Source organism: Myotis nattereri, assembly GCF_964212035.1.
Source record: "Myotis nattereri genome assembly, chromosome: 5".
In the NCBI taxonomy this organism is placed as follows: domain Eukaryota; kingdom Metazoa; phylum Chordata; class Mammalia; order Chiroptera; family Vespertilionidae; genus Myotis; species Myotis nattereri.
This window is the reverse complement of record NC_138080.1, coordinates 92,535,548-92,549,030: the sequence shown is the minus strand read 5'-3', so window position 1 is coordinate 92,549,030 and position 13,483 is coordinate 92,535,548. Positions and strand designations below refer to the sequence as shown.

General features: G+C 47.7%; 1 protein-coding gene across 1 annotated transcript in view; it reads right to left on the bottom strand.

Annotated features, from left to right (window-relative positions):
* The window catches only part of GALNT10 (polypeptide N-acetylgalactosaminyltransferase 10), a gene marked incomplete at its 5' end in the record, with an annotated part of 171,409 nt that overhangs the window by 56,489 nt on the left and 101,437 nt on the right, over positions 1-13,483 (bottom strand). The window contains one exon of the mRNA XM_081092798.1: positions 13,230-13,396. Within this exon, the coding sequence (XP_080948924.1) occupies positions 13,230-13,396 (167 nt within the window). The remainder of the gene's footprint in view (positions 1-13,229; positions 13,397-13,483) is intronic.

Below are 13,483 nucleotides of genomic sequence, written 5' to 3'. Positions count from 1 at the left end.
GCTAAGGGATAGGATCCGTGGGAGTGTGGAAGAAATATTTAAAAATAAAAGCTGACATGTGAATAGAATCGGAGTGTCTGTTCTTGAACTTACTCTACCACATTTTTTAGAAATTTATTTTGTGGTGGAAGGAACTTGGGGGTGGGGATACAAACAGAGTCTTCTGAAACCTGGAGGGAGTCATAGGAAGATCAGGGCAGACAGACATCCATTGATGGACGTGGCAGGGAGGAGGGTTTTAATTCGCTATCAGGAATCGCTCTCCTGAGAGCTGTCTGGTTGATCCTGACATAGCAGGACAGATGTGGCACAGAGCAGATGTGGCACCGGCACCCCGAGGTGGCCGCCAGAACTGCCGATCTCGCCTCATGGGAAACTTGGCAGCAAACATAAGCAGGTGAGCACAATGAGCTGGAAGAACCAATACCCGGGTGCCCTGATTTGAGCTTTTTCTATTTCCAAAGCCATGAAAGTGGTTAGAAATGGGCTCATGTGGAGGAAGCGCTTTGGAGGCAAAAATGTTCACAGATGTGTTTTAAATGTCCCCAGAAATCTGTGTGCTGAAGAGCAGGCCTTTGAAATCAGGTGGTCCAGGTTGGAGGAGATATTGGCCTACCCCAGAAGAGGAAGGATCAGTAACAGAAAAGGCAGGGGCTCAAGCACATTCTCACATAAAAAAAAATTTTCTATTGGACATTTCAGAATGAATTTATTCCATGCCTGGTGAATTTAGAGTTATGGGCTTGGATGCGGCCTCAAACAGGTGATTATGGTAATTTAGAGAGAAAGTACCAGGCCATTTCTGTCACAAGGATGTTCCGGCTCGAAAATAATAGTGCCTCCTCATATTTATAGTACTTTCCAAAGTGCTCTTCATCTATTATCTCATTTGATCCTTACAACTGGGCAGAGCTGTAGGTTGTGGCTCAGCTGTGGGACTCTGAGCGAGACCTTTGCCCTCTCCGGCTTCAGTTTCCCTGTGGGGCTCCCAGGACCACTTGCATCAAATTCTCAGAGAGTGCTTGCCGGTTTGGCTCAGTGGATAGAGTGTCGGCCCGAGGACTGAAGGGTCCCAGGTTCAATTCCCGTCAAGGGCATGTACCTCGGTTGCAGGCTCCATCCTGGCCCTGGTCAGGGCCTGTGCGGGTGGGTAACCAATTGATGTGTCTCTCTCACACTGACATTTCTCTCTCTGCCTCTCCCCCTCCCTTCCACTCTCTCTAAAAATCAATGGAAAAACATCCTAGGGTGAGGATTAACAAAACAAAACAAAACGGAGAGCTGGGCATCATGTAGATTTCTGGGCTCCCCCCCCAACTGAGGACCCGGACTGTGACTGGCACAGGGCCTGGGAGCCTGCATGTTAAACATACTTTCCAGGTGATTCTTACGCACACCAAAATCCGAGAACCCCTGTTCCGGTTATTTCATTAAGTCCTCAGCTCTGAGAGCTTGTCATACGAAACACACACTCAGCAACTAAAGAAGTTCCTGAAAGAGGATAAAATCCTGATGAGTGGGGAGAAAGCAGTGTGCGGGCCCAGTGTCTGTGCTCTCCCACATAGTAACAGCTCAAGGATATAATTAGTGCCCTCGAAACTGGAATATGACTGTTCAATAATTTAAGTGAGATCATCAGGATTAATGAACAGCAGTTGAAATTAAATGTGGACCATAAATCCACACAGGCTGGTTACAGCAGGCCAGTGTTTATGACAAGGCATCCTGGAAACAGAGGTCGGGTTGTGGCTGAAGGCATCCTAACTCACGCCCTTCCACAGGGCCTTGTGCTTGCACTAAGGCAGTGATGGCAAACCTTTTGAGCTCGGCGTGTCAGCATTTTGAAAAACCCTAACTTAACTCTGGTGCCGTGTCACATATAGAAACTTTTTGATATTTGCAACCATAGTAAAACAAAGACTTATATTTTTGATATTTATTTTATATATTTAAATGCCATTTAACAAAGAAAAATCAACCAAAAAAATGAGTTCGCGTGTTCTAGGTTTGCCATCACTGCACTAAGGTAATGCAGGGCATATACAGATAAAGAAATCACCGTCCATCCAACTGTATCACAAAACACGGATTTGTGATATGTGGCCTGCGGTTTCTATAACCCAATGTTTGCCAAGTCTGTGCATCAAAGGAAGGGAGCGGGTAGGGGAGGGGGGGGGGGAGAGAGAGAGAGAGAGAGAGAGAGAGAGAGAGAGAGAGAGAGAAACATCGATTGGCTGCCTCCTGCATGCCTCCTGCTGGGGATCAAGCCCACAACCCAAGCATGTTTCCTGACCAGGAATCGAACTGGCGACCTCTTGGTGCTTGGGATGACACTAACCAACTAAGCCACCAGCCAGGGTTGTCCTACTGCACGTTTTACCTCATGAGGCTTTCACATTCCCAATTTCATCTCATCCCTTAACAAGACATTGAGGTAGATGGTAGCTCAGCGCTCATCCTCCCGTTGCAGTTAACAGTAATAGTAACCACCAGCCACAAAGTCCCTTTACTGAACTCCGACCACGCCGGAGTGACGGAAACCCAACCCAGCGAGTTTACGTAAGTCGGGAAGGTGTTGGTTCATGGGATGGGGAAAGGACAGGGGTGAACGGGCCTGAAGTACACCCGGATTTAGGTCCGGTTCGCAGGCACCACAGGTCGGCCCCCTGGATGGATGGATCACCATGGCAGGAGGATGGGATACCACTGGCCGGACGGCTGGAGCCCCCTCAGGGCCGGGTGGTATTACTGACGGGCGGTTCCCCCAGGATCACAAGGAACAGTTGACAGGTGAGGAGCCGTTCACCCAACTGATTACATCCCTGTTGGTCCTCAGCCTGAAAATTGGAAGGAGGCAGCCTGCATCTCCAAGGAGGATATTTAGAGTCACCTCTGCTTGGGAAGAGGGTCTATTTATGGTCATTTTCATCCACTCATGAGTTGAAGTGCCACTTCCTCTGGCCTGTGGCAGCGGGGCCGTGCTTTCTGGGAAAGGTCAGAGCTGGGCTTTCCTCCCGCCGGGTTAAAACAATCCTTCCGGCTGTGGAGAGGTTCTGGGAAGGTTATTGTTAGTTTGAGTTTTCCATTAACAAAGCCTGGTGTGCAGTTATTATTTAGAATATTCTAGACCATATATTTTGATAGCGTACAGAATAAAACAACTAACAGGTTCTGAGAAAGGGTGGGCAGAAAACATAGCCTTGTAATTCCACCTGTTTCCACCCTCCCTGCAGATTAGTAGCAATGCCCAATAAACCCATCCATTACCAGGCGCAGGAGCGGCGGGCAAACAGGAGGTGGCGGAGGTATTGGCTATCTGAGGTTCCTGGTTGATCATAAATAATGTGGGCGTCTCTGAAGAGGTCTGCATTCATAAAGCACGCAAAATTAATTTTTTTAAAAATTATTCTGGGAGGAATGCGTATTTTGGTCTTTCAGGAGAAGAAGTTGATTATACACAAGAATCCCAATGGTGGGAAGGGCAGTTTGCATGCTAATACTTGATAGGAAGCAATGTCTCTACATCACACAAGAGGAAAGGATGTTACTATGGTCTCCACGTGGGTCGGTTTCTTTGTTCTACAGAATGATGCCAAAGGACATTTTCATGAGATTCTTCTATTTGGGACAGTCAAGAGAATAAAAAAAGAGAAAAGAGAAATTAAACCTTCAATGCTCAAGAATACTATATCTCCTGACTGCTGCAATTTCCTCCTTTTGATTTTTGGAATCAATGGGTGATGGAGAAACGTGTGAATTTGGCCTTCCTGTTTTCAGGGCTTTGTCACGCATGGTCTGTTCTGGCTATGAAAACCAGTAACATTTTAAGCCTCCGGTGTTTACAGATCTGAAGGTGTCTCTGGATTCAAATCAAACCAGAACTGGCTCTGGGATCTGGCTGCCTCATAAAGACATGACTGAGCCTTCCAGGGCCCGTCAGAGAACCGGGAAGATGCCCTGAAATATCTCCGTGCAGTTGGTCCATTTTGCAGCTGCCCGCGGGCCGGGTGCTGGGCATCAGGGTAGAGGTAATGCCCACTTTTGGGCCAACGCGCTTCACTAAGCTCCTAGAACCAACAGTATGGAGAGGATCTGGCTAATATTCAGGGTGAATGAAAGCAGCAGAACACACCTGTTAGGCATATGGGTGTGTATCAAAGGTCATGGCTGAGCATTTCATATCTTTAGTGAAAAGTTTTGTGGTTTTTACCTAAAAGTTGTTTTATTTAGGCAGTGGGGCCTGGAGAGGAGGTGCATTTCGGCTACCAGAGGCTTGCCATAAAGTTAGATATGTGTTTAAAGTGCTTACCACAGTGCCTGGCACACAGCAAGTGCCACATAGGCCTTAGGTAGCATCATTATCATTATCATCGCTGCCATTTCTATTCCCCTCGGTGATGCAGAGAATATCAGCCTTCCAGCCATCGAGCTAAACGTGAATGACGGGAAAGGGACTTGGTCGGCTTGGACTAGATCTTACTTTTACGTCAGTCTCTAACCCCACCTCCCTCCAGACCCTGAGTGAAAAATAATTCACTCCGCCACCCTCAGCTGGCAGAGAGAGGAGCTTTCGACTATGACGGGAGGGGGCAGCTCTGTGACCCTCTCGCTGGGGACCGTATTCCAAGGCGCTCCGATAACCTGCTCCACTGGGTTTTGCTTCCTCCCATTATGGTTTTAAGAGAACAATAACACAGCAGGAAAGGTTAGACTGCAATCCTCACAAGAAAACCAGCAGAGTATCAGCAATTTAGCACCGTTTTTCTGCACCAAGTTTTTAAAATGTAGAAGGCTCACCTGCCTCGGTAGAAGCGTCACCTTTCTGAAAATATAACAGCTATTTTCCACCACAGAAACGATTCTTTCCCAAATATCAGAGCTTTTGATGCTTCAGGTGCAATCTGAGTGATTTGTTTGATTTTTTATTTTGCTATCCCAGTAAATCATTTATACGGCCCTTGATTCACAAAATCCTGAGTTTTTTCAAAGATGCACAAAATATCCTATAAACACATTGACTCCTGCCTCCTGTGTTCCTGCCAGCTCTCCACCAAAAGGTTTATAGATCCCCCCTCATTATAAACTAATTGATATTCTGTAACGGTTAAATCTTCTTAGCAGTTCTCTCCTTGGAGTCTGAGAGGGAAGTGTGAGGATGTCAGAGATATTAAAGGAGAAGGGAAGGGACTCGAAAGCCTGCGGATTTTCTTAGAGGGAAGACACCCTAGAGACTGATCCTGAAGATGTGGGATTCTTAAAATAACAGAACCCATCGTGGGGCAGCTCAATCCCTCCCGTCAAGTGGGATTACTAACCAGGAGGAGACTAATGCAGGGAAGCAGTTTAAGCCACCGAGCACCAACCTCTCTGAGCCTCAGTTTTGTCATCTGTAAGATGGACCAGCTTCCCTCGCACTCACATTTTCGTAGAGGGAACAATGTTTCACTTCTGGGGTGGCAGTGTGAGGAGATGCGGGCAGGCGAAGTGTGAGCTGTCATTCTCCCGGCACGACCTGCTTTATCCTCTCCTCCCTGTGATGTGCTCACTGCGCAGGCTCCGCCCTCAGCTGGTACACCTCTCCCGGGTCAATTTGTTCAGGAGGAGGTGGGAAGAACAGACCCATGTAGTGTTCTTTGGATCAGCCTAACAACAGAGCTTATATTCTGGGTTATCGGACTCCTATTTCTATTTCACTGTAAATGCTCAGAGGAAGCGAGATGCAATAGTCACTGTATAATGACAAGGGGAAATGACTGGAGAAAGTTAAATGAAAGAAACCAGGCTATAAAAGTTACATATGGCTGGATGTCTACTACGCAAATTGCAATGTAAAGGGACTAAATGTAGATTCCTATTATGAAATATTATCTATTAAAAAACAGATGAGTTAGCTCTCTGTCTATTGACCCGAGAGATGCCTGTGATACATTAGCAAAAACAACAACAACAACAACAACAACAACAACAACAACAAAAAAGAACAATGTGTACAGGACAATCCCAATAAAGGGGGAACTAGCATGTACATATTATGGGTTAAGATTCTAGGATCAGAATGCATGGTTTTAAATCAGGGCTCTGCCTCTTTGAGCTAAGCACACATTAGCCACATAACCTCTCTATATCTCAGTTTTCTCATCTGTAAATGGGGATGAAGATATTACTACCTTTTTTAAGTAGGAAAAGTGGTATTCATGCTGGGAATGACAGAACTCGTGGTTGTGCTGTGGCAATGAATGAGTGAATAGACTAAGCACACAGTAAATGCTCAGTAAGTCTTAGCTCTTGTTGCATGGGGTTACGTGTTAGTATTACTATGCAGATGATCTAGAATTGTACACACCAGACTGTTAACATCAGTCACCTCAGGTGGGGTGAAACTAGAGGGAGATTAGGAGTGTACGAAAAAGAAAATGGAAATAAAAGGCACTGGGAACCAAAGAAAATATACAAATGGCAGATGAGCATGTGAAAAAAATGTTCAGTAGCAAATGTCATTAGAGAACTGCAAATTAAAACAACGATGAGCTACCACTACACACCTATTAGAATGGCAAAACTCCAAAATACTGACAACACCAAATGCTGGGGAGGGCGTGGAGCACCAAGAGCTCTTGTTCATTGCTGATGGGAGACAGAGTGACAGTTTCTTACACAACTAAACATACTCTTCTCCAGCAATTGCACAACTTGGAGACAGGTCTTAGTGACCTGAAAACTTATGTGCACACAAAAACCTGCACACAGATAGTTACAGCAGCTTCTCTTAACTGCCAAAACTTAGAAGCCACCAAGATGTCCTTCGGTAGAAGCGTGGTTAGATAAACTGTGGCAACATCTAGACAATGCAATACTATTCAGTGCTGAAAGGAAATGAGCTACAAGCCGTAAAAAGACAAGAGGGAACCTTGAATGAATATTCCTAGGTGAGAGAAGCCAGTCTGAAAAGGCTGCATACTGTATGATTCCAATTATATTAGGCATTCTGGAAAAGACAACACTATGGAGCAGTACAAAGCTGAATGGTTGCCAGGGGTTACGCGGGAGGGAGGGGTGAGTAGACAAAGCATGGAGGATTTTTAGGGCAGTGAAACAATTTTGTATGATACTATAACGGTGGCTATATGTCAGTATACATTTGTCCAAACCCTAAAATGTACAACACCAAGAGTAAATCCTAATATAAACTATGGATTTTTTGTCAACATAGGTTCACCGGTTGTAACAAATGTACCACTCTAGCCCAGGGAAAGGACGTTGATGAGGGAGGGGACAGTGTGGGCGAGCCTATGTGTGCATAGAGTGTGGAGGGGTAAAATCGCTCTAAAAATAGTCTAACAAACATATAAACGTTGTGTGTGTGTGTGTGGAGGGGAAGCCTACATGTTAATATTTTCTCCTTGGTTCCTGGCCTGCATTCCTGGCTGTTCCCTCTGCCAGGAACATTCTTCTCCCTCCCCTACTCCAAGAAGGAAGTCTACTTATCATGTAGGATTGAGTTCAGCTGAAATTTTCTCTGGGAAGGTCCAGCACCTGGACCTCCACCGATTGGCATGTATACCATGGCCTTACGACTGCGCCTTACCGTGTCTGCCTGCCCTACTGGGTATGAGCCTTTGAAGAGAAGTCTATTTTATTCCCGCTGTACCCCCAGCACCTAGTGCCGTGTCCAGCAGAATCACTTCATGAGTTTTGTTGAATGCATGGCTATGAATGAAATCAGGACAAATGTAGAGAAAAACAAGCAACCTTAAGTTGAAAGAACCCAAGCAATAAAACAAGCGTGGGGAGTGGCCACCCAACAGCAGGGGTCACACTGGAAGCAAACGGAGGTTGTAAGAGAGACAAGAATAGAGGAATGGATGCTTATGGAGCAGGTTAAGCGTGGCTGTTGAAATGCAAATACTTATTGAGCATTTACTGTGTGCCAACACTCTACCAGGAGCTCTGCAAGTAACTGCTTAAGAAGTTCCTTGTAGGGAGCCCGTCCCTGGGTGCATTTTTGCTTGTTTATTTGTTGGTAGAAAGTGGAGTTGGGGAAAATGCTGTCAGTGAGCTTGTTATACCACAGCCTTTCATTTCTGTACCTCATCATCCCAGGCAGCCTGTAGCTCATCCGAAGACAATGACCCTTCCCGTGACTACATAACCAATTTTTCTAGAAAACCAACTCTGTTCAAAAGTGGGGAGGGGAAGAAGAGGAATAGAAAGAAACAAATGAAAAAAGGGCTTTCTTGTGTTGCCTAACAAAAATGTCCTATCCGGGCACTGCAACCTGGAGGCAGGTCCGCTACCTTACAACCTCACCTCTCTCCCAAGTGCAGAAACACCCCCGTGTCCTCCAAATCCTCAAGCAAAGCCCACACGTTTGAAGAGCTTCTGGAGGCCCTGGGTCTGCTTGTGCCCTATTTGTAAGCACGGCCAGGGCTCTTCTGGTGTCAGCGGTGGCCTCCACGCTAGTCCCCAGTGCTGCCTGCACAGAGCTCTGGATCTTCCTTCAAGAACTCCTCCGCTCCAATTCTGTCTCCTACCCAAGGTCTCGACCCTTAGCTGAATTTCAATTAGTTGCCCTGAGGATCCGGGAGGAGACTCATTTCAGAGGAAAATGCTTTCTGCTAGGCAGCACCAATCCAGCCTGAAGTTAGTGTCTATGAATTTCAACTCTGAGAACTGCCACTGCTCACCGGGCCTGGAGAAATGTTTTTTGCGATGGCCCATATTTGCCATACTTGAGACAAACCTCTCCGTAATTCTGAAATTGTTTCTCCCAAATCTCATTTTCAAGACAATCACTGCTGAGTAAGTTTTCTTCCAAAGCTGCCTTGAGAATTGCTTCTTGAAACAAGAATAATGATTGCTTTTCTGAAAAATGCAGGTTGCAAACTCTGACAGCCGGTGTGCAGGACAGAGGAGAGGGAGGTTAAGAGTTCCCCTCTGGGTTCTATGCGTGATTCGTTGAGAACATGGGGCAACAATCAGGGGCGCTGGTCTTCGTTGTCATCGGTGGAATGGGACAGTATCTGGTCTCCTCTCTACCTTATTGGGTGTAGGGATGGCACCACACTGGGTTAATATTTTTGCTCTCTGGAGAAACAGATGCACTTGCAGAAATGTCACTCTTATAAGATTTATCTATTCTTTCTCAAGAACGTTTTTATGGGGGTGAGGGGGAGGGTCATGTTATTTTCATCCCTGAGGATAACATTCAGGAAATTGGAATATTAGGAGTGCAAACCATTAGAGCCCAGGACTGGCCGTGCTGGATAATGAGCTCCTTTTAGCAGGAAGTTTGCTCTTTAATACAATGGAAAAGTAATTTATTGAGAAGTGTCCGTGGGGACGGAGAGGAGTGATGCACTTCTGCAGATGTTTCAGGTAGCCAGCTGAGGCGAGGAGGGACAAGGCTGTTCTAGGAGCCTGCGGATGGGGGTCTTGTCTCCTCTGCAACCAGCTAGCTGTGGCTCGCAGTTAAGCCTGCCCACTGCTCCAGGCCTTGGGTCTCCCACTTGGAAAATGAGCAGGCTGAGGTACAGCTGTGATTTCCACACATTTTAAAGCAACAGAGCTCCTCTTAGTGAATGCTTTTCAGAAACCAAATACAGACCATGCCGGGAGAGGTACCTGAACCCCACCTGCACCTGTAAGGTTCTCCCTTCCCCTCACAGAGCTCCCCGAGACATTCCTGGGCCCTCACCTGCTCTGAGGTGCATGGTGCCAGCTAGTAGCTTAGATGACCTTGAAATTCTTTTGTCATCGAATAAGGAGAAATGCTTGTTTCTAATCTAGCTGACGCTTGGTTTCTTCTGCCTTTGGAGCGCTGATGCCTTGTGATGCTCAGAGAGGGACCTGTTAAGTGCTGTGGGTTCAACCCCAGGACAGCTGATGCTTCAGAAAACAGGTGACAGGAACACAAGATGTGGGCAAGCACCAGTCACAGAAGAAACTGCTGGGTCTTCCACAGCCACAGCTATCTTGCTGGCTGAAAATGACCTTGTGGCTAGTGATGTGACTAGCTGTGTGTGTGTGTGACTGTAGCTGCCATATAGTTCCTTCCTCTCTCCTTCCCTCCTCAATCATTCACTCACTCATTCATTCATTCATTCATTCATTCATTCATTTCACTCACTAATTCACAAACAGTTACTCATCCTCTGCTTCTAGACCACAAATGGTCTAGTGAGGAAGACTGACAATGAAGAGGTCAACAAATAGCCATGTGATCACACATGCAGCACAGTGACTAGTGGTGGTGACGGGGGACCTGACTGAAGATGGTGCGCGAGGAGCCAGCCGTGGGAAGAGCTGGGAAGAGGATGTCCAGGTGGAGGGAGAAGCGCGGGAAGATCCCCAGGCAGGAAGGAGCTGGGCGTGCTCTGGGACAGAAAGCCCCGCTGTGTCTGGTGCACAAGGAGCGGCAGAGCCAGCGAGTGAGTGCAACCTTGGCTGCCACCGTCCGCAGGAACGACCTGCAATGAGCCTGCTCAGAGCAGGCAGCCACGCCTGAGGGCTGAAATTTCGGTGCTCGCCCCAAGGCGCAGAGGCGGTTTATGCTGCAGCAGAGTGCATGGAATCCAGTAATCATGTGGGCAATGCGCTCGCTTATTTTCCTTTTCACTGTCCGGCTGCAAGCCCTGGGCCTATGGTGGTTGGCCCAGACGGGGAGATGGTGAGGCTGGGAGAGGAGACCGGTAAACGGAAGCAGAAGAGGGGGAGAACAAGGCTGTGGTGGAGAACATCCACACCCTCGTAGTCCCAAGGACCACGTACAGATGTGAAAACCGAACAGTGAAGAAGGCAGACAGGGAAAAATTGACTCATTTGGACTATGGTGTTGGAGGAGAGCTCTACAGATACCCGGGACCACCAGAAAGATGAAGAAGTGGGTCCCAGAGCAAATTAAGCCTGAAACATCGCTGGAGGATGAGACGACAAAAATGAAGCTGCCCCACTTTGGGGACATCACGAGGAGGCAGGGTGCTTTGGCAAAGACAATGATGCTGGGAACAACAGAAGGCGGCAGGAAAGGAGGAAGACCAATCGCGAGCCAAACTGACTCCCTGAGAGAAGCCGTAGGCAGAGCATGGCGGACAACACTCCTCTGCAGGAACACCAGGAGGTGGAGCCAATTCAACAGCACACAGCACAGAGCAAGGGTCCTGGGCTCTGAGTCCACAGGCCTGGGTGTTCCACTCACTGGCTGTGGGACTCTGGGCAAGACACTTAACCCCAGTCCCTCGCCGGAGACTCACCATCCCAAGGCCTCCCTCAGAGGTTGTTGCCAAGAATAAATAGGATGATGTATGGGCCTGGCACATTGAAATGGCCCCCTAAGTGGTGAAGGAGCAGGAGACAGTTTAGGTGGGAGGTGACACAACAGAGCTTTGTTCAGTGTTTTATAATTCGCAAAGCCCTTTCACCCACAGAGAGCGGAAGACTGTACCTGCACCTCCACGTCTGTACCTGCGCCTCCACATCTCTACATTTACCCCCGACTCCCTCCCCGACAGCCAGACATAAATATCAATAACAATACCAAGCTTGTTTATTTCTAGTGGTCACTACGTGCCAAGCACCATCCTAAGCACTTTACATATAGTTCAGTGAACAGTCACAGCCCCTGAAGAAGGAAGTACTGTTGTGGTCCCATTTTACAGATGAGGGAACTGAAGCACAGAAGTTAGGTGACTGGGTCAAGGTCACAGATCTGATAAGTCAAAGGACAAGATCAAAGATGTAACTATTGCCAGACTATCTGCTGAAGACCAGGGCTATGCAGACAAGGAGACACACGCCTGGCTTCAGTGCACTCACGGACCTCGCTTCAGGGACCCAAGTAAATCTCACAGAAGGTGCTGGATGTTGCTGTAACCATGGTGGCCAAGTGTTAAGGGAACAGAGGGAAGGAGTTCTGATCATTCATTCATCAAATGTGTATGTCTGATGAGTGAACAAGACCAATGTGGCGGCCCCTGCTCTTAGAAGGTACAGTCTAGTAGGGGAGACATACAACCAGGCAATGTGTACACACATAATGTCTACACGGAATACTTATTTGCAATTTGATTCTGCCTGTGATAAGCACTAAGAAGGAAAAGTAAAGGGTCCCATGAGGACGAGTGTAGGCCAAGAGTTAGGGGAGGCTTTATGATACGTGTGTCTAGGGGTGTGTGTGTGTGTGTGTGTGTGTGTGTGTGCGCGCGCGCACACTCTCACACACTCTCACACATCCCACTGAGGCCTCTGTGCTAAAGGCACGTAATTAAGAGTGTAGCACTGAACATGGGTTGACAGGGAGGTCAGCTTAGTTATTCTGGAGAGCTCTTAGACGGCCCCCCCCCCCCCATTCACTAAGTATTAGTGCTTCTACAAGAAGGTGAGCGGATGAAAGGATTTCTCGTGATTTGTTGCAACCGGTGAAACCTCTGATGCAAAGAATAAGCTTGAGGCTACTGGCTGCAGGGCAGTGTGGCCCAGTGGTTGAGATCACATGCTTGGGACCAGACAGACATGGTTTGGTCACATCACCACTGAAGAGCTGTGTGACCCAAAGGAAGTCACTTGACCTCTGACCTCAGTGCTCTCATCTGTGAAATGGTGCGGCAGGTGCTGGAGGGACTCACTCAACACCTTCTCAACCCACTTCTCCCCGTCCTGCCTCTACGAGAGACCCCAAACCAAAGCACCCCCATGGCCCAGCCACCCTGCAGATAGGGGTGCCCAAAGCCAGAGTTGTGGCCAAATGTCTCTCCTGAATAAGAAGGCAGAGCCTTGAAAGGAGGAGACTCTGTCCTCTTCACTCTTCCTCCTTCTTCCTGAGGCACCGCAGCCATTTTGTGACTACGAGGATGAGGAAGCGGAAAGAGAAACCTGGTTGGTTCTTTGATGATAACCTTGAGCAGCTGTACCAATCCCGAATCTCATTATAAAACGAATGATTGAATAAATAAATAAATGAAGTCACCCCTTACTTGTTTGAACTACTGTTTATCAAGTTTTCTGTTGTTTGCAGTTTAATGCATTTCTAGAGTGGTACCAATGGGATAAGGATAGAGCCTACGTCATGGATTGCCACGAGGACGCAACAAGATAATGTGTACGTGCCAGTCGCAGCAAGCATTGGTAAGTGGAGACTATGTTGGTGCTGCTGAAGGTGGGCAAACCTGCCACCCCTGTGGCAAGTGAGTCACTGGTTGGAGCATGGGGGGCAGGAGCTGGGTGAATGGCCCTACCTCGATCACTGAAGTCATCAACCAGCACAATCTCGGCGATCAGCTCCGGGGGCGAGCGGTTCAGCACACTGTGGACGGTGCGCAGGAGGGAGGACCAGCCCTCATTGTGGAAGGGGATGATGATGCTGGTGTTGGGAAGCGTCTCCAGGTAGCGCTTGCTGTTGCAGCTAGAGAGAGACACGGGGACAGGAAGAGGGCAGTTGTCAAGAGAACACAGGCTTGTGGTTCGGCTAACTGCAAATCCCCTTCTTCTC